The 25,605-nt window shown below is 53.7% G+C and overlaps 1 protein-coding gene across 40 annotated transcripts in view; it reads right to left on the reverse strand.

Moving 5' to 3' along the window:
• Positions 1-25,605, reverse strand: part of OBSCN (obscurin, cytoskeletal calmodulin and titin-interacting RhoGEF) — a 237,313-nt gene that overhangs the window by 35,974 nt on the left and 175,734 nt on the right. For 37 of the 40 annotated variants that reach the window (XM_061421359.1, XM_061421345.1, XM_061421347.1 and 34 more), the window contains 16 exons: positions 23,194-23,466; positions 21,868-22,134; positions 19,381-19,653; positions 18,345-18,620; positions 17,760-18,047; positions 17,366-17,641; positions 16,182-16,555; positions 14,795-15,659; positions 13,723-14,001; positions 2,857-2,935; positions 2,491-2,615; positions 2,141-2,338; positions 1,229-1,261; positions 992-1,090; positions 662-880; positions 218-290 (listed from right to left, as the gene is read on the reverse strand). In XM_061421359.1, the coding sequence (XP_061277343.1) occupies positions 218-290; positions 662-880; positions 992-1,090; positions 1,229-1,261; positions 2,141-2,338; positions 2,491-2,615; positions 2,857-2,935; positions 13,723-14,001; positions 14,795-15,659; positions 16,182-16,555; positions 17,366-17,641; positions 17,760-18,047; positions 18,345-18,620; positions 19,381-19,653; positions 21,868-22,134; positions 23,194-23,466 (3,997 nt within the window). The remainder of the gene's footprint in view (positions 1-217; positions 291-661; positions 881-991; positions 1,091-1,228; positions 1,262-2,140; positions 2,339-2,490; positions 2,616-2,856; positions 2,936-13,722; positions 14,002-14,794; positions 15,660-16,181; positions 16,556-17,365; positions 17,642-17,759; positions 18,048-18,344; positions 18,621-19,380; positions 19,654-21,867; positions 22,135-23,193; positions 23,467-25,605) is intronic. The other 3 variants (XM_061421358.1, XM_061421373.1, XM_061421332.1) reach the window with 2 other exon arrangements.

The following is a 25,605-nucleotide window of genomic DNA, read 5'->3' on the forward strand; positions in this document are numbered from 1 at the left end:
GTGGGGCTAGACACCACGGTCAGGGTCCTGGGGAAGGACTCCTCTCCAGTGGGGAGCCGAGCCCCACGACCCCAGCAGAACAGAGCTGGGTGAGGGTGCAGGATGGGGCTCCTCCCCAGTGGTGGCACCGCCCCCCACTCCCAGGACCTGCACCCTTAGGGCCCACATTCTCGGGCCCTCTCTGCTGACCCCGGCTCCTGAGCAGCCCCTCACTCACCCCTGCAGGAAGGTGGAGATGAGGGCCTCCTTCACCTCGGGCTGCTCCTCCGTGGCCCCCGCCTCCTTAGGCACTGTCGGGAGAACAGGGTGAGCCCCCGGAATGACACCACACACCCTTGAGCACGGATTCTGGCCAGCACCCCTGCCAGTGATGCCTGGACCACCCACCAGGGGCCCTGTCCCCTGGGGCCCCAAGGAAGCCTGTGCCCGCTGCCCCAACTTGTCCACAGTCACCCCACCAGTGGCAGGAAGTGGAAGGAGTGTGCACTTGATTCACCAGCCCTCGGAGGAGCTGAGAGGGCCAGGAAGAAACCACTCAGGGTGGTGGGGGCTTCTAGGAGGGTCTAGCTGAGCGGAGCCCAAGGGGTAGCGGGCAAGGACTGGCCCAGGAGCTCGGAGGCGGCACGCTGCCCACTCTGCCCCGGTTCCCATGCCCACTCACGGCCAGAGACGTGCAAGCCTGCGGAGCAGAGGGCCTGGCCGGCGGCGTTGGAGGCGATGCAGGTGTAGGTGCCCTGGTGCTGTCGGCCCACGTCCAGCAGGACCAGGCTGTGCTGCTGGGCAGAGCTGGCCACCGTGTAGCCTGGCGTGTGGCGGCTGATCCACAGCACACCCTGCTCCGCTTCCTCTCGCAGCCAGTGCACAGCTGGCGGTGGGCTTCCTGTGGGCAGGAGTGCACGGTGGACGGCCCTTCCCCACACCAGGAGGGCGGCTCACCTCCCAGCCTCTCTAGAAGGGTTGTGTGTGGGGGCAGGGAAGCGGGACCGCCTACCTTCCACCTTCACGGAGAAAGTGATGCTGGAACCTTTTTTCACCTTCTTGGAGGTGAATTTCTCCAGGAACCGGGGTGGGACCAGCTGCTGGCGTGCATCTGGAAAGACACGGGGCACTTGGTGGTCAACAACACGGATCCCTAGTTCCGCATGGGAATTCCACAATTCCCCCTCACACTCCCTCACTGAATCTATGCCCAGGGCCTCCCTCTCTCTGCCCTCTGGATTCAGCTCACCTAATGCTGGCTTCTCTTCTGGTTCATCAGGGCCTGAAAAAAGCACACAAGTCAGATCTATAGCACCAAGGTGCCCGCTCCCCTGAACAAGCCTGCCTATCAGGGTGGGAGTCTCAAGGGGGAGCCTCACCCAGGGGGGCCCCACCCACTTCCACACACCACACACAGCACCTTTCCTAAACCTGGCTGGCCATGCAGACCTGGGATTCGCACTCAGGCCCCACGGACCAGATGCAATGCTACCCCATGTCAGCCCAGGGGTCTGGGGCACGGCACTGAAACCAACACAGGAAGAGGTCTGCTCAAAAAGTCACACTGAAGCCAAGCCACAGGCAATGTTGGCTTCCTAGACCAGCGCAGACTTGGAATCACCTTTCAGTGCTCACAACTTGGAAAAGTAAGGAAGTTCAGACTTCTACTTCTAAACTATGTGCCTCTTCCTCCCCAGAGTCTACTGAAGGCCCCACGCTTGCCTGGGACAACTCCACCAGCTAACTAGCCTTCTAGCTAGTCAGATTTCATGGGCCCCTTGCCCTCTCAGCTTCCCTGGCGGCTCAGACAGTAAAGAATCTGCCTGCAATGCAAGAGACCTGGGTTCAATCCCTGGGTTGAAAAGATCCCCTGTAGAAGGGAAAGGCTACCCCCTCCAGTATTCTTGAATGGAAACTTCCACGGCCAGAGCAGCCTGGTGGACTGCAGTCCGTGGGGTCACAGAGGGTCGGACATGACTGAGCGACTAGCACTTTCACACACACACACTTCAACTCTTAGGAGCACATACTCTCTGGGAAGCAGTTTCTGGGCACCTGTGACTTCTGTACACAGGGGCAGTGACCACTGGGTCCTGGCTTCAGGCCTGCCACAGCAACCCAGGTGTGGACGCCAGGCCTTGCCACATCACTGGGCACCCACCTCGGACCAGGAGCCGAGCAGAGGAGTAAGCAGCACCCACGGCGTTGCTGATGTAGGCCGAGTACTGCCCTGCATCCTCGCTGGTGACAGAGACAACCTCTAGGGTGTGGAGCATCTTCCTGTCTGCCATACGTATGTGCGCAGATGCGGTCAGGGGCTGCCCGTCTTTGAACCAGTAGAGTCGAGGTGTGGGGTAGCCTGAGGCCACAGGGGGAGTGGTGAGTGCAGGGCCCCAGCCCAGTGGGCACCGTGCCCTCCACAGATCCTCAGAGAGCCCGGGGTCATCGGTGACCATGCAACCGTGGCTTGGCAGGGGACAGCGCCATGCCCTCCGTCCCTCTCCCGCTCACCTTTCACCTTGAGCTGGAACTTGGCCAGCCGCGTGCCGGGGGCCACCTGCAGGTCCTTCAGCTCCTCCACCACCTGGGGCAGCTGCCCCTCCTCTGAGGTAGACTCTGTACCCTCTTGTTCCCGGCTGGCGGGGAGAACAAAAAAGTGGAAGCCGTGAGGAGGACGAGTGAGGGCTCCGGGACAGGAGGGGTCTGGGGTTGGGGTGGGTCAGTCCTGAGTTCTCCTCTGTGCTGGTGGAGGGTACGGTGGGCTGGCTGAAGCCACCACACCTGGGATGCTGTCAGTCCAAGCCACCACTGCCAGCCCCGCAAGGACCCGGGACCACCAGCCCACTGGGCGCTGCCCGCCTCTGCCTGGCCCTCTACCTGGACAGGTAGCCCTGGGCACTGAAGTAGGACGAGGTCTCCGTGGCGTCCGCAGCAGTGTCATAGTCGGTGCTGGTCACTGCGGGTGAAGGGTGGGGCTGAAGCAAGGCCTGAGCCTCATCTTCTTCCCAGGCACGAGCCCCATCCCCAGAGGGCACCCGATTCTCACTGTGCAGCCACTCCCCGGGGACACTCACACTTCTGCACTTCTGAGTCAGAAGGAACCGGGGATGCGGCTACCTGCGGCCCCTCCCTGTCCCCAGGCTACTTACCAGCCCATGTTTCCAGGCCTGAAACTGACTTCAAGACCCAACAAATTATCAATACTGGGCTTCATAATAGCAGACAGTGGCAATTAACATAGTTCACTCCTTAGTTCCAACCAACTAAGGAACAAGGGTGACCCAGGTCTCAAAACCAGCAGCTGGTTTTCTCTTAGAGCCACAATGGAGAATAAGGGCTAAATTTATCCTCTGCTGAAGCCTGAGTGCTGTATCCATCCCCCATATTCACATGTTCAAGTCCATACTCCTACCAGGATGGTGTCTGAAGGTGGGACCTTTTCAAGGTGATCAGGCTTAGATGAGGTCATAAGGGTGGAGCCTCATGAATAGGATTGCATATTGAGTGCATATTGCATATTGAGTGCAGCACTTTCCACAGCATCATCTTTCAGGATCTGGAATAGCTCAACTGGAATTCTATCACTGCCGGGAGCCAGCGTGAGGAACTCCGCCCATGACAAAGGTCATGAGGAAGGAGGCTCGGCATACGCAAAGGCGGGATCGAGCCTCAGGAGTCCCCCATCTACCCCCAAAACCGGAGTCTGCCTACTTTCTGCTTTGTGCTTTCACCTACACCTCTGACTTCGTGGGGGGCTGTCCCCCACTACCTCTCTCTGAAAAAATGAGTTAGCTTACAGCTCCAGTTAATAATTCCTGGGTGTGACAGTGTTTAACCTACAAACTCCTTTGGAAATCCTCTAGCCTGCCTGAATAGGTTTTTCCGGCCACATGTGATTGTTCAGAGCCTCCCAACTGTGAGAGGCAGGAGATGTTCTAAACTGTCTAAATACAGATTCCTTTGAGCAGTTAAAAGATTGATTAGAAATTGTATTGGTGAAGGGATTTTCACTTGTTGGGCCAATGTTTGCTGCTAAGTCTCCATATCCCTTACCTGCTGTGTCCCTGGCAGTGTATTGATTAATATAATCGGTGTAAGTAGTAGCTTTAATGTTTGTAACCTGGGACCCTTGAGTTAATTCTTTTTCTTGTTATAGCCCACCACACCTTTGCTCTGTAGGAATGCAACTTTATCTAATGCTTTTGGAGGGTGGCTCCTGACCAATCACCTTTAGAGAAAAATAAGTTTTCTGAAGAAAGGGTCTTAAAATGTTAACAGGCCTCCGGGCCAGAAGATGATGTAAATCACCTAAGCTTTTGCATATGATAAGTTTGCAGGAAGAAAGCCTGGCTTGCTGCCTGACTCTACCCCTTCCCCCATTATCCTCTATGCATAACTTAAGGTATAAAAACTACTTTGGAAAATAAAGTGCGGGCCTTGTTCACTGAAACTTGGTCTCCCCATGTCGCGCTCTCTCTCAAATTCTGGCTGAGTCTCCATCTGGAGCGCAGAACCCGCCATGCTTGCTAATTATGCCTGGGCTTCTAAGATCCGACAGGGAAGGCCTCAGTGTCTCCTCTCTTTTGGGAGAACGGAAGGATGCCTGCGGCCTACGCAAGTGGTGCAAACTTCTTGTCTTGAAGTTTTATTGGTCTCCTGCGTAAACCAAGCTACTCAGCCTCTTTTCTCCACTGAATTTTCCTACTGAGCTATCCTCATCCTATTACTCTTTATATCTTTGATAAAATATTTAAATAAATAGGTCGCCGACGCCGTCCCCACTTCGAATACCCTGGATCAGCCGGGGCTGGTCCCCGGCAGCCTTCTCCCTTCCCCCACGTGAGAACACAGAGAGAAGACAGCTGTTGGCCACTTGGAAGAGGACTGTCACCAGCACCCTTCCGTTTCCATAATTTCAGGCAGTGCTGCCCCGTCTATGGGACTTTGTTATAACAGCCTAAAATAAGATACCCACCCCCAAAACAATCAAAGGAAAACAAACACAATAAAGAAAATAATGGCCATGATGCAGTGATTTATAATAAGAAACAGAAGTTTGGTCTTCCTCCTGTTCCTGACTCAGAGTTCCTACACACTTGGAATTTCCTAACTGGACAGGTGTAGAGGTGGGGATTTTTTTTTCTAATTTATTTTAATTGGAGGCTAATTACTTTACAATATTGTGGTGGTTTTTGCCATACATTGACATGAATCAGCCATGGGTGTACATGTGTTCCCCTCCTGACCCTCCCCCCACCTCCCTCCCCATCCCATCCCTCAGGGTCATCCCAGTGCACCAGCCCTGAGCACCCTGTCTCATGCATTGAACCTGGACTGGCGATCTGTTTTACATATCATTACATAACATATATTAATACATGTTTCAATGCTGTTCTCTCAAATCATCCCACCCTCGCCCTCTCCCACAGAGTCCAAAAGTCTGTTTACATCTGTGTCTCTTTTGCTGTCTCGCATATAGGGTCATCGTTACCATCTTTCTAAATTCCATATATATGCGGTAGTATACTGTATTGGTGTTTTTCTTTCTGACTTACTTCACTCTGTATAATAGGCTCCAGTTACATCCACCTCATTAGAACTGATTCAAATGCATTCTTTTAAATAGCTGTAATATTCCATTATGAACCACAGCTTTCTTATCCATTTGTCTGCTGATGGACATCTATCTACATTGCTTCCATGTTCTGGCTACTGTAAACAGTGCTGCGATGAACATTGGGGTACATGTGTCTCTTTCAGTTATGGTTTCCTCAGTGTGTATGCCCAGAAGTGGGATTGCTGGGTCATATGGCAGTTCTATTTCCACTTTTTTTAAAGGAATCTCCACACTGTTCTCCATAGTGGCTGTACCAGTTTTCATTCCCACCAACAGTGTAAGAGGGTTCCCTTTTCTCTGCACCCTCTCCAGCATTTATTGTTTGTAGACTTTTTGATAGCAGCCATTCTGACTGGCATGAGACGGTACCTCATTGTGGTTTTGATTTGCATTTCTCTGATAATGAATGATGTTGAGTATCTTTTCATGTGTTTGTTAGCCATCTGCATGTTTTCTTTGGAGAAATGTCTGTTTAGTTCTTTGGCCCATTTTTTGATTGGGTCATTTACTTTTCTGGAATTGAGCTGCAGGAACTGCTTGAATATTTTTGAAATTATTTGTCAGTTGCTTCATTTGCTATTATTTTCTCCCATTCTGAAGGCTGTCTTTTCACCTTGCTTATAGTTCCCTTCATTGTGCAAAAGTTTTTAACTTGAATTAGGTCCCATCTGTTTATTTTTCCTTTTATTTCCATTACTCTGGGAGGTAGGTCATAGAGGATCCTGCTGTGATTTATGTCGGAGAGTGTTTTGCCTATGTTCTCCTCTAGGAGTTTTATAGTTTCTGGTCTTACATTTAGATCTTTAATCCATTTTGAGTTTATTTTTGTGTATGGTGTTAGAAAGTGTTCTAGTTTCACTCTTTTACAAGTGGTTGACCAGTTTTCCCAGCACCACTTGTTAAAGAGATTGTCTTTTCTCCATTGTATATTCTTGCCTCCTTTGTCAAAGATAAGGTGTCCATAAGTGCGTGGGTTTATCTCTGGGCTTTCTATTTTGTTCCATTGATCTATATTTCTGTCTTTGTGCCAGTACCATACTGTCTTGATGACTGTGGCTTTGTAGTATAGCCTGAAGTCAGGCAGGTTGATTCCTCCAGTTCCACTCTTCTTTCTCAAGATTGCTTTGGCTATTCAAGGTTTTTTGTATTTCCATATAAATTGTGAAATTATTTGTTCTAGTTCTCTGAAAAATACCGTTGGTAGCTTGATAGGGATTGCACTGAATCTATAGATTGCTTTGGGTAGTATACTCATTTTCACTATATTGATTCTTCTGATCCATGAACATGGTATATTTCTCCATCTATTTGTGTCATTTTTTATTTCTTTCATCAGTGTTTTATAGTTTTTATATATAGGTCTTTTTTTTCTTTAGGTAGATTTGGATTTTACATTAATGATGTGATTTTTTTTCTGAAAGCCCCTAAGGATGTGGTGATTCTTCCATAAGCCAGGGTAACCAACCACAGGATTAGAAGTTTGGGAACCTCTGACCGTCAGGAAGGAGAGAAGGGCTGGAGATTTAATTCAATCACCAATGGTCAATGATGTAATCAGTGTGTCTGTATAATGAAACCTCCATAAAAACCCAAGAGAATAGGGTTCAGAGAGCTTTCCAGTTGGTGAGCACACGATCAGGGGAGAGTGGCAAGCTCGACCTGGGCCCTTCCCTCCTGCCTGGCCTACACATCTCTTCCATCTGGCTGTTTCTAAGTTATATCCTTTTATAATACACTGCTAACATAGTAAGTAACATCCTTCTCTGAGTTCTGTGAACCACTTTAGTAAATTATTCAAATCCAAGGAACGAATCACCGGAATCTCTAATTTATAGCATATTGGCCAGAAGCACAGGTGACAACCTGGACTTGCAGCTGATATCTGAAGTGGTGAGAGGCAGCTTTGTGGGAGTGAGCCCTTAGCCTACGGGATCTGATGCTATCTCTGGGAAGATGGGATCAGAATTGAGTTAAACTATAGGACACTCCAGACCACCTGACCTGCCTCTTGAGAAATTTGTATGCAGGTCAGGAAGCAACAGTTAGAACTGGACATGGAACAACAGACTGGTTCCAAATAGGAAAAGGAGTACGTCAAGGCTGTATATTGTCACTCTGCTTATTTAACTTACATGCAGAGTACATCTTGAGAAATGCTGGGCTGGAAGAAGCACAAGCTGGAATCAAGATTGCCGAGAGAAATATCAATAACCTCAGATATGCAGATGACACCACCCTTATGGCAGAAAGTGAAGAAGAACTAAAGAGCTTCTGGATGAAGGTGAGCGAGGAGAGTGAAAAAAACTGGTTTAAAACTCAGCATTCAAAAAACTAAGATCATGGCATCCAGTCCCTTCACTTCATGGCAAATAGATGGGGAAACAGTGGAAACAGTGTCAGACTTTACTTTTTGGGGCTCCAAAATCACTGCAGATGGTGACTGCAGCCATGAAATTAAAAGACGCTTACTCCTTGGAAGGAAAGTTATGACCAACCTAGATAGCATATTCAAAAGCAGAGACATTACTTTGCCAACAAAGGTCTGTCTTATCAAGGCTATGGTTTTTCCAGTAGTCATGTATGGATGTGAAAGTTGGACTGTGAAGAAAGCTGAGCACCGAAGAATTGATGCTTTTGAACTGTGGTATTGGAGAAAACTCTTGAGAGTCCCTTGGACTGCAAGGAGATCCAACCAGTCCATTCTGAAGGAGATCAGCCCTGGGATTTCTTTGGAAGGAATGATGCTAAAGCTGAAACTCCAGTACTTTGGCCACCTCATGCAAAGAGTTGACTCATTGGAAAAGACTCTGATGCTGGGAGGGATTGGGGGCAGGAGGAGAAGGGGATGACAGAGGATGAGATGGTTGGATGGCATCACTGACTCGATGGACGTGAGTCTGAGTGAACTCTGGAAGTTGGTGATGGATAGGGAGGCCTGGTGTGCTGCGACTCATGGGGTCGCAAAGAGTCGGACACGACTGAGTGACTGAACTGAACTGAACTGATAGGACACTCATCTGGTGTCTCAGAGAATTTCTTTTTGTGGGAGAGAAAATACCCACAGGTTAGAACTGGGTACAGAATGAGCAGAATGGTTTTCAAATCACAGGAATTATGCAGGTGAAGGACAGTGATCTGTTAGAGACAGGAATGCAGGCAGATTCTTTACTAACTGAGCTATGAGGGAAGCCTCAGGAAACAACAGTGGGCCCTATAATTGCCCCAGCTTACTGCCTGAAGTTTACATGAAGGGGAAACTGAGGCAGAGCTAAGCAGATCCTGAGTAGAGGAAACAAGAGCTGATATCCTGAGAGACAAAGGCAGTCTTTGTCTATGGAACAGAAAATCAGAGAAGAGAAAGCTGTGCAGAGAGAGGGCCCCCTCCAGAGCACCAATTGGTACATGCATACAGGAGAGCCATCTGAAAGGGCCAGAGAAGACAGGGCCACAGGAGCACAAGGGCTGAAATAATGTCTGTCTACAGGCAGATTGGGGACTTTCATAATTCATAGGCATCAGGTAGAGTGCTCAGGAAAACTTACTTCAGCAGACAAAGACAGTCAGCCTTGGACTGAGCACTGCCTTGGCCCCACCTAACAAATCACACAAGGCATATCCAAAAGGATCCAGCTGCTTCCAAGTGACTCATTGTATTACTCAAGAAGACATGCAGAAACACAAAATACTCACCTCCCAATGGGGTTAAATTCACACTGTCAGGCATTCAGCCAAGACTGTCAAGACATGCAAGGAGTCAGAAAACACACAACCTATAACATGTAGAATAATCTGTCAGTTGAAACCAACTCAGACTTGACACAGATGTTAGAACTGAGAGAGAAGGAGATTCACACAAGCAATAGAACTGTATTCCATGTGTTCAAGAAGTTAAGATGAGATCTGCTGCTGCTACTGCTAAGTCGCTTCAGTCGTGTCTGACTCTGTGCGACCCCATAGACGGCAGCCCACTAGGCTCCTCTGTCCCTGGGATTCTTCAGGCAAGAACACTGGAGTGGGTTGCCATTTCCTTCTCCAATGCATGAAAGTGAAAAGTGAAAGCAAAGTCGATCAATCGAGCCCGACTCTTAGCAACCCTATGGACTGGAGCCTGCTGGGCTCCTCTCTAGAACATATCAAAAAGATTCAAGTAGGGTGGCTTCCACAGTGGTCTAGTGCTTAAGAATCTACCCACCAATGCAGCAGACATGGGTTTGATCCCTGATACAGGAAGCTCCCACATTCTGCAGAGCAACTAAACTACGCATCACAACTCCTGAGCCAGCCTTCTCGAGCCTGTGGGCCACAACAAGAGAAACCACCACACCAAAACAAAGAGCAGCTCCCACTCCACGCAACCAGAGAAAGCTCACATGCAGTGACAGCCCAGCGCAGTCAAAAACTAAAAGGTAAACAAATAAGTCATTTTTAAGAAAAATGATTCAAGTGGAACTTTTAGGGATAAACAATACAATGGATAGGATTGATAGCAAATTAGATACTATAGAAAAAAAGGATAGTGAATGTAAAAGCATAGCAATAGAAACTATGAAAAATGAAATGCACAGAAAACAAGAATTTTAAAATTTAAAAGGATTATTAGTAAGCTGTGGTACAACTTCAGCTGTGCTCAGTTCTCAGTCATGTATGATTCTTTGTGAACCCATGGACTGTAGCCCATCAGGCTCCTCTGTCCATAGCATTTCCCAGGCAAGAAAACTGGAGTGTGTTGCCACTTCCTTCTCCAGGGGATCTTCCCGACCCAGGGAGTGAACCTGCATCTCTTGCATCTCCTGCATTGCCAGGCTGATTCATCACAAGATTCTGCAAGATAATTACAGAAAAACATCTACTTCTGCCTCACTGACTAGGTCAAAGACTTTGACTGTGTGGATCACAAAAAATGGTGGAAAATTCTTACAAAGATGGGAATACCAGACCACCTTACCTGTCTTCTGAGAAATCTGTATGTATGTCAAGAAGCAACAGTTAGATCTGGACATGGAACAATGGAATGATTCAAAATTGGGAAAGGAGTACGTCAAGGCTGTATATTGTCACCCTGCTTTTTTAACATATATGCAGAGTACATCATGAGGAATGCCAGGCTGGATGACTCACAAACTGGAATCAAGATTGCCAGGAAAAATATCAATAACCTTTGATATGCAGAAAGTGACGAGGAACTAAAGAGCCTCTTGATGAAGGTGAAAGAAGAGAGTGAAAAAGCTGGCTTAAAACTCAACATTCAAAAACTTAAGATTATGGCATCTGGTCCCATCACTTCATGGCAAATAGATGGGGAAACAATGGAAACAGTGACACACTTTATTTTCTTGGGCTCCAAAATCACTGCAGAGAGTGACTGCAGCCATGAAATTAAAAAACGCTTGCTCCTTGGAAGAAAAGCTATGACAAACCTAGACAGCATATTAAAAAGCAGACATCATTTTGCTAACAAAGGTCCATATAGTCAAAAGTATAGCTTCTCCAGTAATCAAGTATGGGTGTGAATGTTGGACCATAAAGAAGGCTGAGCGCAGAAGAATTGATGCTTTTGAATTGATGCTGCTGGAGAAGATTCTTCAGAGTCCCTTGGACTGCAAGGAGATCAAATCATCAATCCTAAAAGAAATCAACCCTGAATATTCTATTGGAAGGACTGATGCTGAAGCTGAAGCTCCAATACTGTGGCCACCTGATGCGAAGGGCCAACTCATTGGAAAAGACCCTGATGCTGGAAAAGATTGATGGCAGGAGGAGAAGGGGATGACAGAGGTTGAGATGGTTGGATGGCATCACTGACTCAATGGACATGAGTCTGAGAAAACTCCAGGAGATAGTGAAGGACAGGGAAGCCTGGCATGTTGCAGTCCATGGGGTTACAAAGAGTTGGACATGACTGAGCGACTGAACAACAGGTGCAACTTCAAGTACCTCAATTATTTGTAAGTCCCCAAATGAAGGGGGAAAGGAAAAATATTTCAAGAAATAATGCCTCACAAATTTCAAACTTAATGAAAAATATTAAAAGTGTTAGTTGCTAAGTTGTGTCCAACTCTTTTGCGAGCCCATGGATTGTATAGCCCACCAGGCTCCTCTGTCCATGGAATTCCCCAGCCAAGAATGCTGGAGTGAGTAGCCCTTCCGTTCTGTAGGAGATCATCTTGACCCAGGGATCAAACCTGGGTTTCCTGCATTGTAGGCAGATTCTTTACCATCTGAGCCCCCAGGGAAGCCCCATTAACTCAAGAAGCTCAATTAACTGCAAGATAAGGAACTTAAAGACAAGTGCATCAAAAAATATGATTACTCAAAAATCATTGATAAAAAGGAAATAATAAAAAGTACCCAGGGATTATGTTTGCAGGAATTGACAAGCTGATCCTAATATTCATTAAAAAATACAAGAGACTCAGGATGGTCAAAACAATCAAGTTGGCAGACTCACAGTTTCAAAACTTAATACAAAGCTACAATAGCCAAAGCAGTGTAGTAATAGCATAATGACAAACATCTGGATGAATGGAAGAGAAATGAAAGTCAGAAATAAATCTATACATTTAATGGAAATTCATTTCTGGCAAAAAGAGTTCCAAGACAATGTCATAAAGGAAAATATTCTTTTCAACAAATGATGCAGGTACTTTTCCCCAGCCCATGGCTTTTCATCCTCAACACTTGAGTTTTCAGAGCAAATGGTTTTAAGCCTGAGGAGGTCCACTTTACCAATTTTTTGTTTTAGGGTGAAGTCTTAAAGTAGTCTTTTCCTAGCCCTTGATCCTGAGGATTTCTCCCCACGTTTTCCCTAAAAGTTTGATAGGTTCATATTTTACATTTAAGTATGTAATCCATTCTAAGGTAATTTTCATACAAGGTTGAACTTCCTATTTTTGGTTTATTTTTTTAATTAGTAAATTTTAATTGGAGGATACTTACAATATTGTGATGGTTTTTATACCTCAACGTGAATCAGCCACGGGTGCACATGTTTCCCCCACCCTGAACACCCCCTCCCTCCCTCTGGGTTGTCCCAGAGCACTGGCTTTGGGTGCCCCGCTTCATGCATCAAACTTGCACTGGTCATCTATTTCACATTTGGTAATATACATGTTTCAATGCTGTTTTCTCAAATCATCCCACCCTCGCCTTTCCCCACAGAGTCCAAAAGTGTTCTTTACATCTGTGTCTCTTTTGCTGTCCTGCATATAGGATCATCGTTACTGTCTTTCTAAATTCCATATATATGCGTTAATATTGGTGTTTCTCTTTCTGACTGACTTTACTCTGTATAACAGGTTCTAGGTTCATCCACCTCATCAGAACTGACTCAAATATGTTCCTTTTTATAGCTGAGTAGTATTCTATTGCGTGTATGTACCACAACTTCCTTATCCATTCATCTGCCGATGGACATCTAGGTTGCATCCTTGTCCCAGCTATCGTAAACAATGCTGCAATGAACGTTAAGGGTACATGTGTCTCTTTCAATTCTGGTTTCCTTGGTGTGTTCATATTTTTGCCTGCTGCTGCTGCTGCTAAGTCGCTTCAGTCGTGTCTGACTCTGTGCGACCCCACAGACGGCAGCCCACGAGGCTCCCCTGTCCCTGGGATTCTCCAGGCAAGAACACTGGAGTGGGTTGCCATTTCCGTCTCCAATGCATGAAAAGTGAAAAGTGAAAGTGAAGTCGCTCAGTCGTTTCTACAATTGTTCAAATTACGCCAGCACTATTTGAAATTCCATCCTTGAATCTGAAATTCTGTGTTTCCTCTATTTGTTTTTGGATTTTTGTCAAAAATCAGATGGATTTATTCGTACTGAAGCTATCTAGGGGCCCACCAGGAATCAGGAACAAAGATCAAATATATATATTTCTTATTATGCCACAGTGCTGTTAACCATCCACTGTGCCCATGGGGTACCTCCAAATCTTCCCAGGTTCTTCCCCATCCCATTTACCCCTCAAGGGGGGCTCCAAGGGAACTCTCTATCTGCCACAAGACTTTCCAGCCCCAAATTCTGCCTGACCTGAGACCAATGCGGGGCTGGGAATCCTCCAGCTCAGCACTGCCTCTCACTGCCAGGATCCCTGCCCTGCCTGAATCTTCACACCCAAATGTGCACTCACGGTCCACTCGGAGCTCGGCCTTTGTAGAGGACACACCCACACTGTTCTCGGCCAGGCAGCGGTAGACACCCATGTCTGCTGGCACCACAGCCGTGATGATGAGCTGGTGGCCACCCTGTTGATCCTCGCTGATCATGTAGTGGTCATCCTCCTCCAGCATCCTCCCATCCTTGAACCACCGCACGGTGGGCACAGGCTGGCCTGTCACCACACAGTCAAAGCTCACAGGGTACCCATCCAGCACCTCCTGATTCTGTAGCTCGGTCAGGAACACCGGGGCTAGAAGAGAAGGGCAGGGCATACAGCACGTCAGCCCTGGGCTCCCCTCAGCTACCCCAGCTGCCAGAAGTTCAATGCTGCACGGCACCCATTCACGTGAGTGCTCATAGACTGGTGGCCAAACAGAATTCTGTCTCTGTCAACTGAGCTATCCCCTCCTCCCTATGCTCTACAAGAATCCTCTCTTTGCCAGCCTCCCAAGCTCCCATGAGGTCAGAGAGATAGCAGACAAGAAATGGGGAGGAAGGGGAGGTAAAGGGAAGACCAAGGCTGGCAGTCTGGGATTGGAAGCACACAAGCAGCTCGGAATTAAAGAGGAAAAATGATGCTGTGGTTGTTTACGACACCCCCTTTAGGGTATCATCATGATGGTAATCATTATGACGGTAATGATGTTGCCTGTTAGGGAGACAGAAGTAAACAGCGAAATGACTTTTCAATTAACTTTAGTTGCTGGAGTGGGAAATAGGGTTCAGACTGGACTATGTGCGACCCTACCTTTTATACAGATTACATCTCAAACCCTCGTGGGGGAAAAAATAAATCCCTAAACTCTAGGAAGTCAGTATTCCCGAACATATTTCATAGAATAGGACTCTGAGGCTCAAAGAGGCAGAGCTGGAATTTAAACTGAGCTTTGTCTCACCCCAAAGTCAGGGCTCTTTCCAGCTCAGTGGGCTGCATCTGTGCACAGCCAGAAGCTAAAGCCCAGCCACCTCCTTGAGTCTTCAGCTGACGCTGGATCGCCAGCCTGGCTTTGCTCGTCCTCCCCGCATACAGCTTGCAGACTCACCAGCCTCTGCCGCCAGCACTGGCTCCAGCGGGGCTGAAGGGGCGGGTGCCACCTTGCCAATGCGCATCTCCACCCTGCGTGGTCCCAGCTCGGACAGGCTGACGTCCACACGGATGCCCAACACGCCAAACATTTCCTGGAAGCGGCTGGCTGCCCGGCGGGCTTCCGCCAGCGTCTCAAAGCAGATGCAGATGGAGTGCTCATCTTCGCGGTATGTCTGCCAGTCCCCAGGCTCCTCAGGCTCTGCCTTGCCCTCATCAGCGCTGAAGAAGATCTCCTCGTCCGAGACCTCCTCTGGGCCTTTCGTGCGGAAGAGGCGGTGCAGCCGCCGGGCGGCCCGGCGGAAGGTGTCATCCAGCTCACCCCCGGAGGAGCTCTCGTTCTCGCTCTCCGTGCCACTGACCACCACGGTGGCACTGTGGGCCACGTGGCCAAACTTGTTGCTCACCTGACAGGTGTAACGGCCAGCGTCGGCCCGCCCCAGGCTAGTGACCAGCAGAGAACAGGTGCCGTCCGCAAGCTGGTCAATGTGGTGGTGCCGGCTGTCCGTCAGTTCCACACCATCCTTCAGCCAGCGGGCACGCACATCTGTCTTGCTGGACACGACACACTCCAGATGCAGGACGTCTCCCACCTGTGCCACGGTGTCCCCAAATGTGCAGCGGAGCACGGGCCCCTCCTGCTGCTGCATCTCCTTCCGGACCTTATAACCCTTGAAGGCCGCCTGGATCTTCACTGCGGCCTGGTCCAAGGTCGGGTCACCCAGGTCCCCAGCGCTCAGGTCTCCTGGTGGTGGGTATACTGCAGGTGGCTTCTCCTGCTGCTTCTCCTGTGGCTTCCCTGAGGGGGCTGCTGGGGCCCCAACCTGTGTGCACAGGTAAGGTAGGGTACCTGAGGCCCAGGGCAGGCAAAGGATGTGGCGGGGACATACACAGGGCAGGGAGAAGCAGAGCCCGGGTCTCCCGCCCCAGCTCCAGGCCTTACTCCAGCATGCCTCCTGCCTGCTGCCTGCTGTCAACCACACTCCCTTCACTGAGGCCAAGTGCCCGAGGGCTTCTGCTGCTGCCAAAAAGCAAGTCTACCCTCCCTGAAACTGCGTTCCGCAGAGGGAGACAGAGCTGTGAGGAATACCACAGAAAGACTGGTTCCAGCTCTTCAGGAAAAGCATTTTAACAGCCACATGGATGGATGGATGGGTAGGTGAATCGTAGCTGGGTCGGCAGCTGGATGACCAACAGATGGGCAGATGGTGAATGGGAAAAGGACTGGATAAATGAGTGCTGGATGGACCGATGGTCAGACAGTGGATAGATGACACGTGGATGCATGATGGAGTGGCAAAAATCTAAGAAGCATGGGCCTCTCCTTGCAGGTCAAGCAGACTCACCTTGCTGGCCAGTGGCGAGGGGCTGGGCCTCCCAGCCTTCTTGAGGTAGGAAACCAGCGAAGGCGTGCCTGCACGGGACTCGTCGTCAGAGCTGGTGTGCGAAAGGTCGGCCTCGCCCGTGCGAGCCAGCTCGTCGGCCGTGGAGTACTCCTCTGAGAGGTCAGGCACGGCCTCCTCGGCCTCCTGCCGCGGGCCCTGCGGGCGGCCGTCCTCCTCAGGCAGCTCACTGATGGAGTCCAGCGTGGGCTCGCGGCTCATGCGGCGCTTCCGGGCCAGCGCCTCCCACAGCAGGTGCAAGTCGCCCTCCTGGGCTGCCTCAGGGGGCAGGCTGGGCTGAGCAGGGACCTCCTCCCCGGATTCTGGGGTCAGCACCACTGAGGAGGGCAGGAGACTGGTCAGTTAGACAAGCACAGCGACCCCAGGCTGGCCTTGGGTACTGACCACAGTTCCCTTTAGAGGCCTCTGCTGCCTGCCTGCTCCAGTACTCTTGCTTGGAAAATCCCATGGACGGAGGAGCCTTGTAGGCTGCAGTCCATGGGCTCGCTAAGAGTCAGACACAACTGAGTGACTTCACTTTCACTTTTCACTTTCATGCATCGGAGAAGGAAATGGTAACCCACTCTAGTGTTCTTGTCTGGAGAATCCCAGGGACAGGGGAGCCTGGTGGGCTGCCGTCCATGGGGTCGCACAGAGGCGGACACGACTGAAGCGACTTAGCAGCAGCAGCAGCTGCCTGCCTGGGCCCCGAGAGCTCTGATGCAAAATCTTGACAAGGTTTTAGGGGCTCTGAACGGCCCTCTCTAGGCCTCATTCTCCCACACAGGAAACCCCAGGCCAGGGGCAGAGCAGGTGCAGGGGGCTCAGACAGCAGGCAAGCAAGGATTCAAAGAGCTAGCAGTGGGCACCAAGGAGGGGCATCGACCAGGGGACAACGTGACCTCAGGTGTCAGTGATCTGGGTCTGACAGGAGGCTGAGCCACACCGATTGTTGCATCTCCCCAGGGTCTGACAGGAGGCTGAGCTACACCGATTGCTGCATCTCCCCACCCCAGGCCTCAGTCCTTAATGTGAGGGATGTCCGTCCAGCAGTTTCTCAAGAGAGGGCCAGTGAGGAAGCGGGTTGGCCCACTCCACACCCCAGGGCTCCTTCCTCCCCTCCGCACAGCGGGCCCCGGGGGACATACCCTGGAAAGCAGCAGCTGACCCAGAGGCTGAGTCCCGTGCAGGGGCGCAGTGGTACTCGCCCTGGTCCTCCGTGGAGAAGCCCCGGATCAGCAGCATCTGCCGCTGGCCCTGCTGGAGCAGCTGGAAGCGCCCGCTCGGCTGGACGCGCTCCGTCCCCTTCAGCCAGACGACCTCACCCGCCTCGGCCACCTCGCACTCCAGACACACGTCCTCCCCGGCTGCCACCTGCCGGCTCTCGGGGGCGGGGGCCGCAGGCCTGGGCTCCAGGGGCTCTGCTGGGAACAGGGATCAGGGTCAGCAAGGGTGCGGGCGGGGACCCTCAGCTGAGAGAGGCTTTGAGGGCTGCAAGCTGGACCCCCACCGTCGCCAACCAAGACTAAGGCAGCCACTCACTGAGCTTCACCATCTGGGGCAGGTAAACGGGCTCCCCAGCACCCGCCGGGCCCACTGCAGCCACGCGGAAGCGGTAGGTCTCCCCGGGGGCCAGGCCAGCCACCACACACTCAGGCCCGGGCACCAGATCGTGGCACAGCTGCCACTCTCCTGTGGCTGCTGCCTTCATCTCCACCCGGTAGCCACGGAGACCCCCTCCGCCATCGCTTGTGGGGGCCACCCAGGACAACGTTACGGAGCTGCCGCTGCGCCCCACCACCTCTGCGTCCTCTGGGGGGTCGGGGAGGCCTGTGGGGCAGGGAGGAGGCGGTCAGTGCAGCAGCAGGCAGCCTGCACCCACAGACCTGCCCACGCTGGTGTCTGCTCCCCTGAGTCCTATGAGCAGCTGTGCCCCTCAGCCCCGTCTTTCTGCGGGGCTGAAAAGGTGCACTGGAGTCACAGGAAGAGCGTGTGCCCCGAGCCCACTCCGCGTGTGGGGCCACAGACAGCCCCCAACAGCTTCTGAAACGGAAATGCCTCGTCCCCCCACCCACCTCCCCCAGAGCCCTGGACCCGAGCTGCGGCAGGCAGGCCCAAGCCACCCACCCAGCACAGTGAGCCTCGCAGAGGCGACAGCATCGCGAGCAGCAAAGGTGACCTCGCCGGCGTGCTGCGGCTGGGCCCGGTGCAGCAGCAGGGCGTGGTGGCTGCCGTCGGCTGTGACGGTCCAGTCCGCGTCATCGGGCTGCACGGAGGCTCCGTTTATGTACCAGGTCGCCTCGCCCACGGGCACCGTCTCGCTAAGGGTGCAGCTGAAGCTGGCCTGCCCCCCAACACGCACGGTCACATCCTGGGGCGCCTCCAAGACCTCCAGACGCCAGCCTGTGGGGGCGGGGTAGGGTGGCAGTGTGAGCACAGGGCCAGGGGGGGGCGGTCCTGGGGGCACTCAGAGACACCCATGCCACCCTCGTCCCACAGCCCCAGAGCAGAGGAGGGCGCCTAGCCTCCCACTCCTCCCACCTCTGGGAGCAGCCTCAGAGATCAACGTCCCCAGCACGACCACCCCGCACTCTCCTGTCTCAGAAATCAATGCCCTTCCCAGAGGCCCCAGCTCCCCCAGCTCCCTCCACCCCCCACCAAGCAGCCAGGTGCCCAGTGGAGGAGTCCCTATGACCCCTGCTGCCCCAGCCCTTGCCTATGACCCCCAGCCAAATATCCAACGGGGAGGGGGGGGTCTCAGGAACCTAGGCCCTCTCCTGTGACCCCAGACCCCATACCCCCACAAGGTGACATCTCCTGGGAGGGCTCTGAGAGGCTCATGTGCCCTGTGTCCCCAGCCTCATCACCAACCCTGCGCCCGAGCAGCGTGGGATCTGGTGAGAGAGGTGAAGAGTCCCGAGTCCTCACACAGGGGCTCTAGCCCACCCCGTCCCACCCCGCGGCAGCGTGCAGTATTTAGGGGGATAGGTCTGAGAAAGCGCACCGTTGTGGTCCCAGCATCAGCCCCAGCACCCCTGATGCGGGTTATCCCGTGGGAGGGGTCTCAGACCAGCCCCCTCCACCCCTACCCTCCCACACTCCCGCAGGGGGACATCAGCTGGGGGACCCCAGAGAACCGCCCTCCTGAGCCCACAAGTCTGACCTCTGACGGTGAGGAAGGCAGACGTCACCATGTCCCCCGCCAGGAAGGTCACGCGGCAGCTGTCTTGTGGCCGCAGGTTTTTGAGCAGCAGGAGGTGCCGCAGACCATTCTCGAAGTAGACCACCTCGGCATTGTCAGAGGTGTGCACGGGCTCATCGTCCAGCAGCCAGGTGTGGGCGGCCACCTCCGGCTGGGACAGGACACACTCGAACAGCGCCTCGCCGCCCTCGGGCGCCTCCACGTTTTCCAGGCCCCTCACCACCGTGTTCTTGGCTGCAGAAAAACAGTGGCTCAAGGTGTGCTCAGGGCTTTTCCTACCCAGCACCCCAGGAGTCGTGTGGGAGAGCCCCCCTCAGGACGATGGGCCTCAGAGGATGTGGCCAGGGGGAGGGTGTCTGGGTGTCCACCAGGAGGAGCCGCACAGGGACGCCCTAAGGCCCTGGCCATCCCCACACAGGGACGCCCTAAGGCCCTGGCCATCCCCACACAGGGACGTCCTAAGGCCCTGGCCATCCCCACGCCGTCACCAGGCCTTGGTTAGGAAGGAGAGTACGATCCACCTAACAGGTAAGAAGCCTCAAAAATGTTCAGGCTGAAAACTCACCCAAGGCTGCGGCCAGGCTCAAACGCAGACAGAGGCTTCTGCCTCTCAGGTCTGCTGCAGCACAGGCCTCCGGAAAACTGTTCCTTTCCTTTCCTCCCCCAGCCAGGGCTAACAGACCCACTGGGCTGCTCCTCTCACTCACTCGGACCAGACATATCTCTGCCCTCATTCTCAGCCTACTCCAGTTCTCCTGTACACAGAGGCCAGGAGTCAGTGACGAGAAGCTATGCATGTTCTGCGGAAGCCAGGCCTGGGCATGCCAGACTCCAGATTCAGCTCAGCACCTGGGCCCCAAGGGCTTGCCACCTCCGAGAGCCCATTCCCATGATGGGCCCCTGGTACCAACACCAGTGCCTTCAAGCTCCGGGGGGCTTCTTGGAGGAGGCAGATCTCTGAGGATGGGCATGACTGAGCCAGGAAGGGGAGGTGTCCAGGAAGCAGAAGCACCTGGAGGGGACACTGCGGTGGGAATGAAGAGGGATGGGTTGGGGGCAGCAGGGAGCCAGGCCAGTGGAGCGAAGGACACAAAACAAGGTGAGGAGTGGAGTCGGGCAGGAACGGAGCACAATGGCACCCAAGGCTGCACAGGATGCTGGGGAGGGACCTCCCCAGAGCAGAGGCCCCACAGCGCCCATCTACATCCTTCTCTTGCTGCCCTCCTGGCCCAGGTCTGCTCACGTCATAGACCAGACTCCCCCACATCCCTGGCTCCTTTATTCCCTGAGTCAGAACTGACAGAACCAATAGGGACTTAGGGATGCATGTGTCCCACATCGCGCTGTGCTTGGATGGCTGCGCCCAGCCAAATCAAGGCTGCAGCTGCTCTCAGCAGCGATGAGATGGTTGGGGTGGGTGTGGGGGGAGGGGGAAGGTTGGGCCTACAGTCACTGCTGGAGCTCACCCTCCTTAACTCCTATTTATACACAATCCCAGATCTTACAGGAGCAGAGGTGAGCCCCTGAGGCCTCCCTCCTGCCGTCTTCTGCATTTCCTTCTCTACTCCCCGCCTGGGGCCCAAAGGCTCTGCCCCAGATGTCCCCAAGCCCCCGCCCCAGCTGCCTCCTTCAGACCAGCTCACACTGCAGCTCCTTCCCACAGCTCCCATCACGTTCCTTCACCTCCCACAGCTCCCATCACGTTCCTTCACCTCCCACAGCAAAGCCACCAGTGGAGGGAGGGAGCTTTGTCTGTCCACTGTTGGGCCCCCAGGGGCCAAACAAAAAGTGTTTAACAATGTAGCTGTTGAAGTAGTCTGTGAATGGAATCCGAGTGACCTCAGGGGGACCGTGGCCCAGACCAGGCCCCACCTGCTCTTCCTGTTTTGGAAGGACCCTGACAACTGCCAGCTCTCACCACTGGGAACGTTTCAGGTTTTCCCAATCTAATGTGGCTGTGGCCAAATGACACCCCCTCCCCTGCGGGGCTGCTCCGTGTCCCCCACGGGGTATCCCTGCTGTGCTGCAAATGGGGAAGTGGGGCTCAGAGTGTCCTCTGAGTGACCAGCCCAGGAAGGGGCAGCGCTGGGGTCTGAATCCGGGACTCAGGGAGCTCAGCCCAGTGGCCCTCCTCTGCTCTAGGACCCAGCCCCAGAGTCTATGTTCCCAAAGGCCCCAGACCTTCCAGCCTCGGCCTCCATCCCTCCCTGAGAGGGTGTTTGGGATGCAGATCCTTCAAGCAGCCTCTGCCCCGTGTTTCCCAGCTGTTCCATCATACTGCTTGGGGACGAGAAGGGGTCTGGGTGGGTGGGCTCAGGGCCTAGGATCTGCTTCCTGGGAGCCCCTCTTTTGCGCATCCTGTCACTGCCTGCCACTCGGCCAGCACGGCTTGGCGTGGGCCTCAGCGCAGCTGTCCTGGGCCCGGGGCTGCCCGCCAGGCGGCCTCACCTTGCACTTGCAGCAGGGCCACCACGCGGGTGCCCGCGGCCTCGCAAGAATAGATGCCGCTGTCACAGGGCAAGGCCGGCCTGAAAGACAGCCTGGCCACGGTCCAGTCCTGCTCTATGATGACACGGTGCCCGTCCGCACACACCGCATGCTCGTCCATCTTCCACGTGGCCTGCACGGGCCGTGAGTACTGGCAGAGGAGCTCGGCCGGGCCGCCCTCCTCCACTGCCAGGTCCCGCATGGCACTGACCACTTCCACTGTGGGATCTGTCGGCCGACAGGCCAGGCACGTGTCAGCCAGAGCCGCGCGGCTGCGGCCCACCCACCCTCTGCAGTCAGCGTCAGCGACTCAGAGGCAAGCAGAAGCAGGGCTGTGGGGCAAGGGGGACCCAGCACCGTGACCCAGGGCCCTCCGCGTGGGGCCAACCTTGCCCCCACAGGCCCCCGCTTGTAGCAGACTGTTGGTTCAGTCTCTATCTGCTGGGCCCTCCCTACCACTGGTCCCTCTGAGCCCCAACTTCCTCTAGCCCGGGACACGTGGTGCCCCAACAGGACACAAAACCCACATCTGAAAGCCCTTGGGCCTGTTCAGGATCCAAAGCTCTGCTGGGCACGGGGCATCCCCAGTCCAACTCACCCCTTCTCCAGGGGCCTTGTCACCCGCCCCCTCGGGGAGCCCACCCCACCTCCACTTGCTGACATCCCATTCAACAAATGGGCTGCCCCGGGATCTGGGCAAGTGCCCACGCTTACTGTGCAAAAGCACAGAGGAGGCCAGTTGAGAAACTGGGCCCCAAGTGGTTGAAACCACACTGGGCTCTCGTGCCAAGAATGCCCAATACCTCTACTGAGAGCGGGCTGAGGGAGCTTCCTGGAAGTCTGCTACCCTCTCCAATGGCTACCTTTCTCCCAGAAGGGCACAAGACCCTGACCAAACCCACAGCAGCGGAAGCAGCTACAAGCAAGGACAGTGCAGGCCAAGGCCGGGGCTGGGAAGGCTGCCGTCACCTCCAGGCTGCTCTCTGGATACGTGCCTGAGGAAGGGGCAGCCACAGAGTGGTAGCTGGGTGGGCAGCCAGGCCCAGGGCCCTGTGAGCAGGTGGGAACGGGGTCGGCCTCCAGCATCACTGCTGAGTCCGACCTTCTTTCTCATCCACCAGCTAGGACTGCTACCTGCTCACAGCGCCCACCCCTGGCACACATGGAAAGATGCCCCCTGCATCCTGGGGGTCAGTCCCCAAACTCCCACCCAGGAAGCCCGCAGGAAGCGTGCAGGGGCAGCAGAGCAGAAGTTCTAGCATAGGGCAGGGTTCCATTGGCTGGTACCTTTGACCAACAACTTGGCCCTGGAGACCAGGGACCCTGCTCGGTAGGTGACGGTGCCTGAGTCAGCCACCCCCAGGCCTGAGAGCGTGAGGGAGTGGACGGTCCCATCACGCACGGAGATGGCACTCTGGGGGCCGTCCTGCAGCAGGGTCCCATCCAGCCACCAGTGGGCCTCCGGCCCACCAGCACGGGACACCTCGCAGGAGAACGTGGCCACCTCCCCCGCAAAGACGTCCACATTCTGTAAGCCACGTACCAGGCACGGTGCTGCCTCTGTGCAAGAGGGCAAAAGGAGGGGAGATGGGGTGCCCTGGGTCTGTGGGGCCACACCAGGGTCTACCATTTGGGGCTAACCTGGGTCCACCATGCTGGAGGCAGCCTGGGGATGGGGTGTAGAGATCAACCCTGGCCAGCTGGCACCTGGGGCTCACGGGATGAGACAAGGAAACCGCCCACAGTGAGTCTGTGGAGAGCCATCTCAGCCCCCCTACACCCCACAGCGCCCTTCATGACATGTTTGACTCCATCAAAGGAGACCAATTTCCCACATCTACACCCTTTTCAGTAAGGGAGAACTGACAAGCCTCGAGTCCCATGGACACGATCCTTAAGGGGTTTGGGGCAGGACAGAAAGGTGAAGTCATGGGGCCCACCTCTCTGAGAGGGAGGGGGTCTGCTAGGGAAGTGAGCCCTACTTCCTGGGGCTTTGGAAGCAGATGCTTCTCCCATCCTCAGAGGGCCATGTGTCCAGATGTCCCCTAAGGTCTCCTGGCCTAAGGTTCTGGGGCCCTAGTGCAGAATGGCATCCTTCCCTGACCTGCTACACAGGGTGTGAGTTCAGGGGGCTTCCCAGACCGTGTCCTGTGCTGGCACACCCACCCCAGCCAGGTCCTTCCCCAGAGCACCCCATGTCCCTCCCAGGCGTGCACATCGACATGCCTGTCCCAGGCCCACACCAGTCCCTCCGTGTTCTCACAGGTGTGCACATCTAACCACACCCCTAACCTGTCCGCCAGCTCCCTATTCCATCTCCAACACGGTTCCCAAGTCTGCCCATCCTCGCCACCCTAGGCTCACAGCTCTGTCTGAAGCCGCAGCTCGTGTCTGCATGTAAGCCAGCTCACCACAAACGGGCAGGGCCAAAGTACGACCCTCAGTGGGGCCTGCAAGACCCAACCCCGCTCCATGCTGCCCCTCACAGATGCCCACTCTGACGACACACAAGGCCCTTCCCATCCGGCTCTGCTCAGGACACCCAGGATACGGCCCTCTCCTTGCATCCAGCTTGAGGATGCTGCACTCTGGAGCCTTCCCCAGCCCTAGAGGCCACAGAGCTGGCACATGGAGACTCACGGTGGGGACAGCTGGGACTCAGGGCACACTGTCTTCCTGCCCCACTCCCCCAGCAGACTGGGGGCTCCCTGAGGGCAGAGCTGCATCTGGCCCCTCTCAAGGTAATAATAAACATATGATGGACAGATAATGGGTGGATGATGGATGGAAGAATGGATAGTGGATGGATAGGTGGATGAACAGGTAGATGGGAGACATATGGATGGGTGGCCAGACGGACGTAATGAAGGACAGCAGTAGAACGATGGTTAGATGGATGGACTGATGACTGATGGTGGGTGGATGGTAGACAGATGGGTAGATGGTGCATGGATGTATGGATAATGATGAATAGATGATGGCGGGTGGATAAACACGTGCATGATAGATAACAGATGGTGGCTGGATAAATGGATAGAGAATGGGTGGTGGATGAATGGATGGGTCGTTGAATAGATGGATGCGGGATAAATGGATGGACAGATGGAATAGAGGGAGGGATGGATGGATGCATGGATGCATGCACAGATAGATGAATGGATAAGTGGTGGACGGGCTGATGGTCAAGAGATGGCAGATGGATGGAACCAATACGAAAACCAGGAGCAGGCCAGCAGGCGAGGGGGAGGCGATCAGAGATGACCAATTCTGGGGACAAAGTATAACAGGTTGAAGGTCCTTAAATCTTATTTCCCACGCCTGGCACACCATCTTCCAAAGCATTCACGTGCCACAGGTGAGCTACTGGACCAACATCCGAGAGCTGTCAGGTACGCAGGTGTGTATAAATGAGAGCACGGGACCTAAATCACAGGAGTAGCTATGCGGAGGGTAGAAGCCCAGAAAACCCTGCCTCGACCTCAGGGCCCAAGTCCCCAGCAACCAGCCTCCCCACCTTCCCCCTACACACAGCCCTGATCCTATGTGAGGACTCCCTCACACACCAGAATTTCTCAAGCTTATTATCTTCACTAGCCCACCTCCCGTGGCTTTAGTGGTCAAGGGTGCAAAATTGCCAGCCCACAGCAAGATCACTGCTGGAAGGCTCAGATTCCCGGCCTCAGCACCTGCCAACAGTCC

The sequence above is a fragment of the Bos javanicus genome, chromosome 7 (genome assembly GCF_032452875.1).
Source record: "Bos javanicus breed banteng chromosome 7, ARS-OSU_banteng_1.0, whole genome shotgun sequence".
NCBI lineage: Eukaryota > Metazoa > Chordata > Mammalia > Artiodactyla > Bovidae > Bos > Bos javanicus.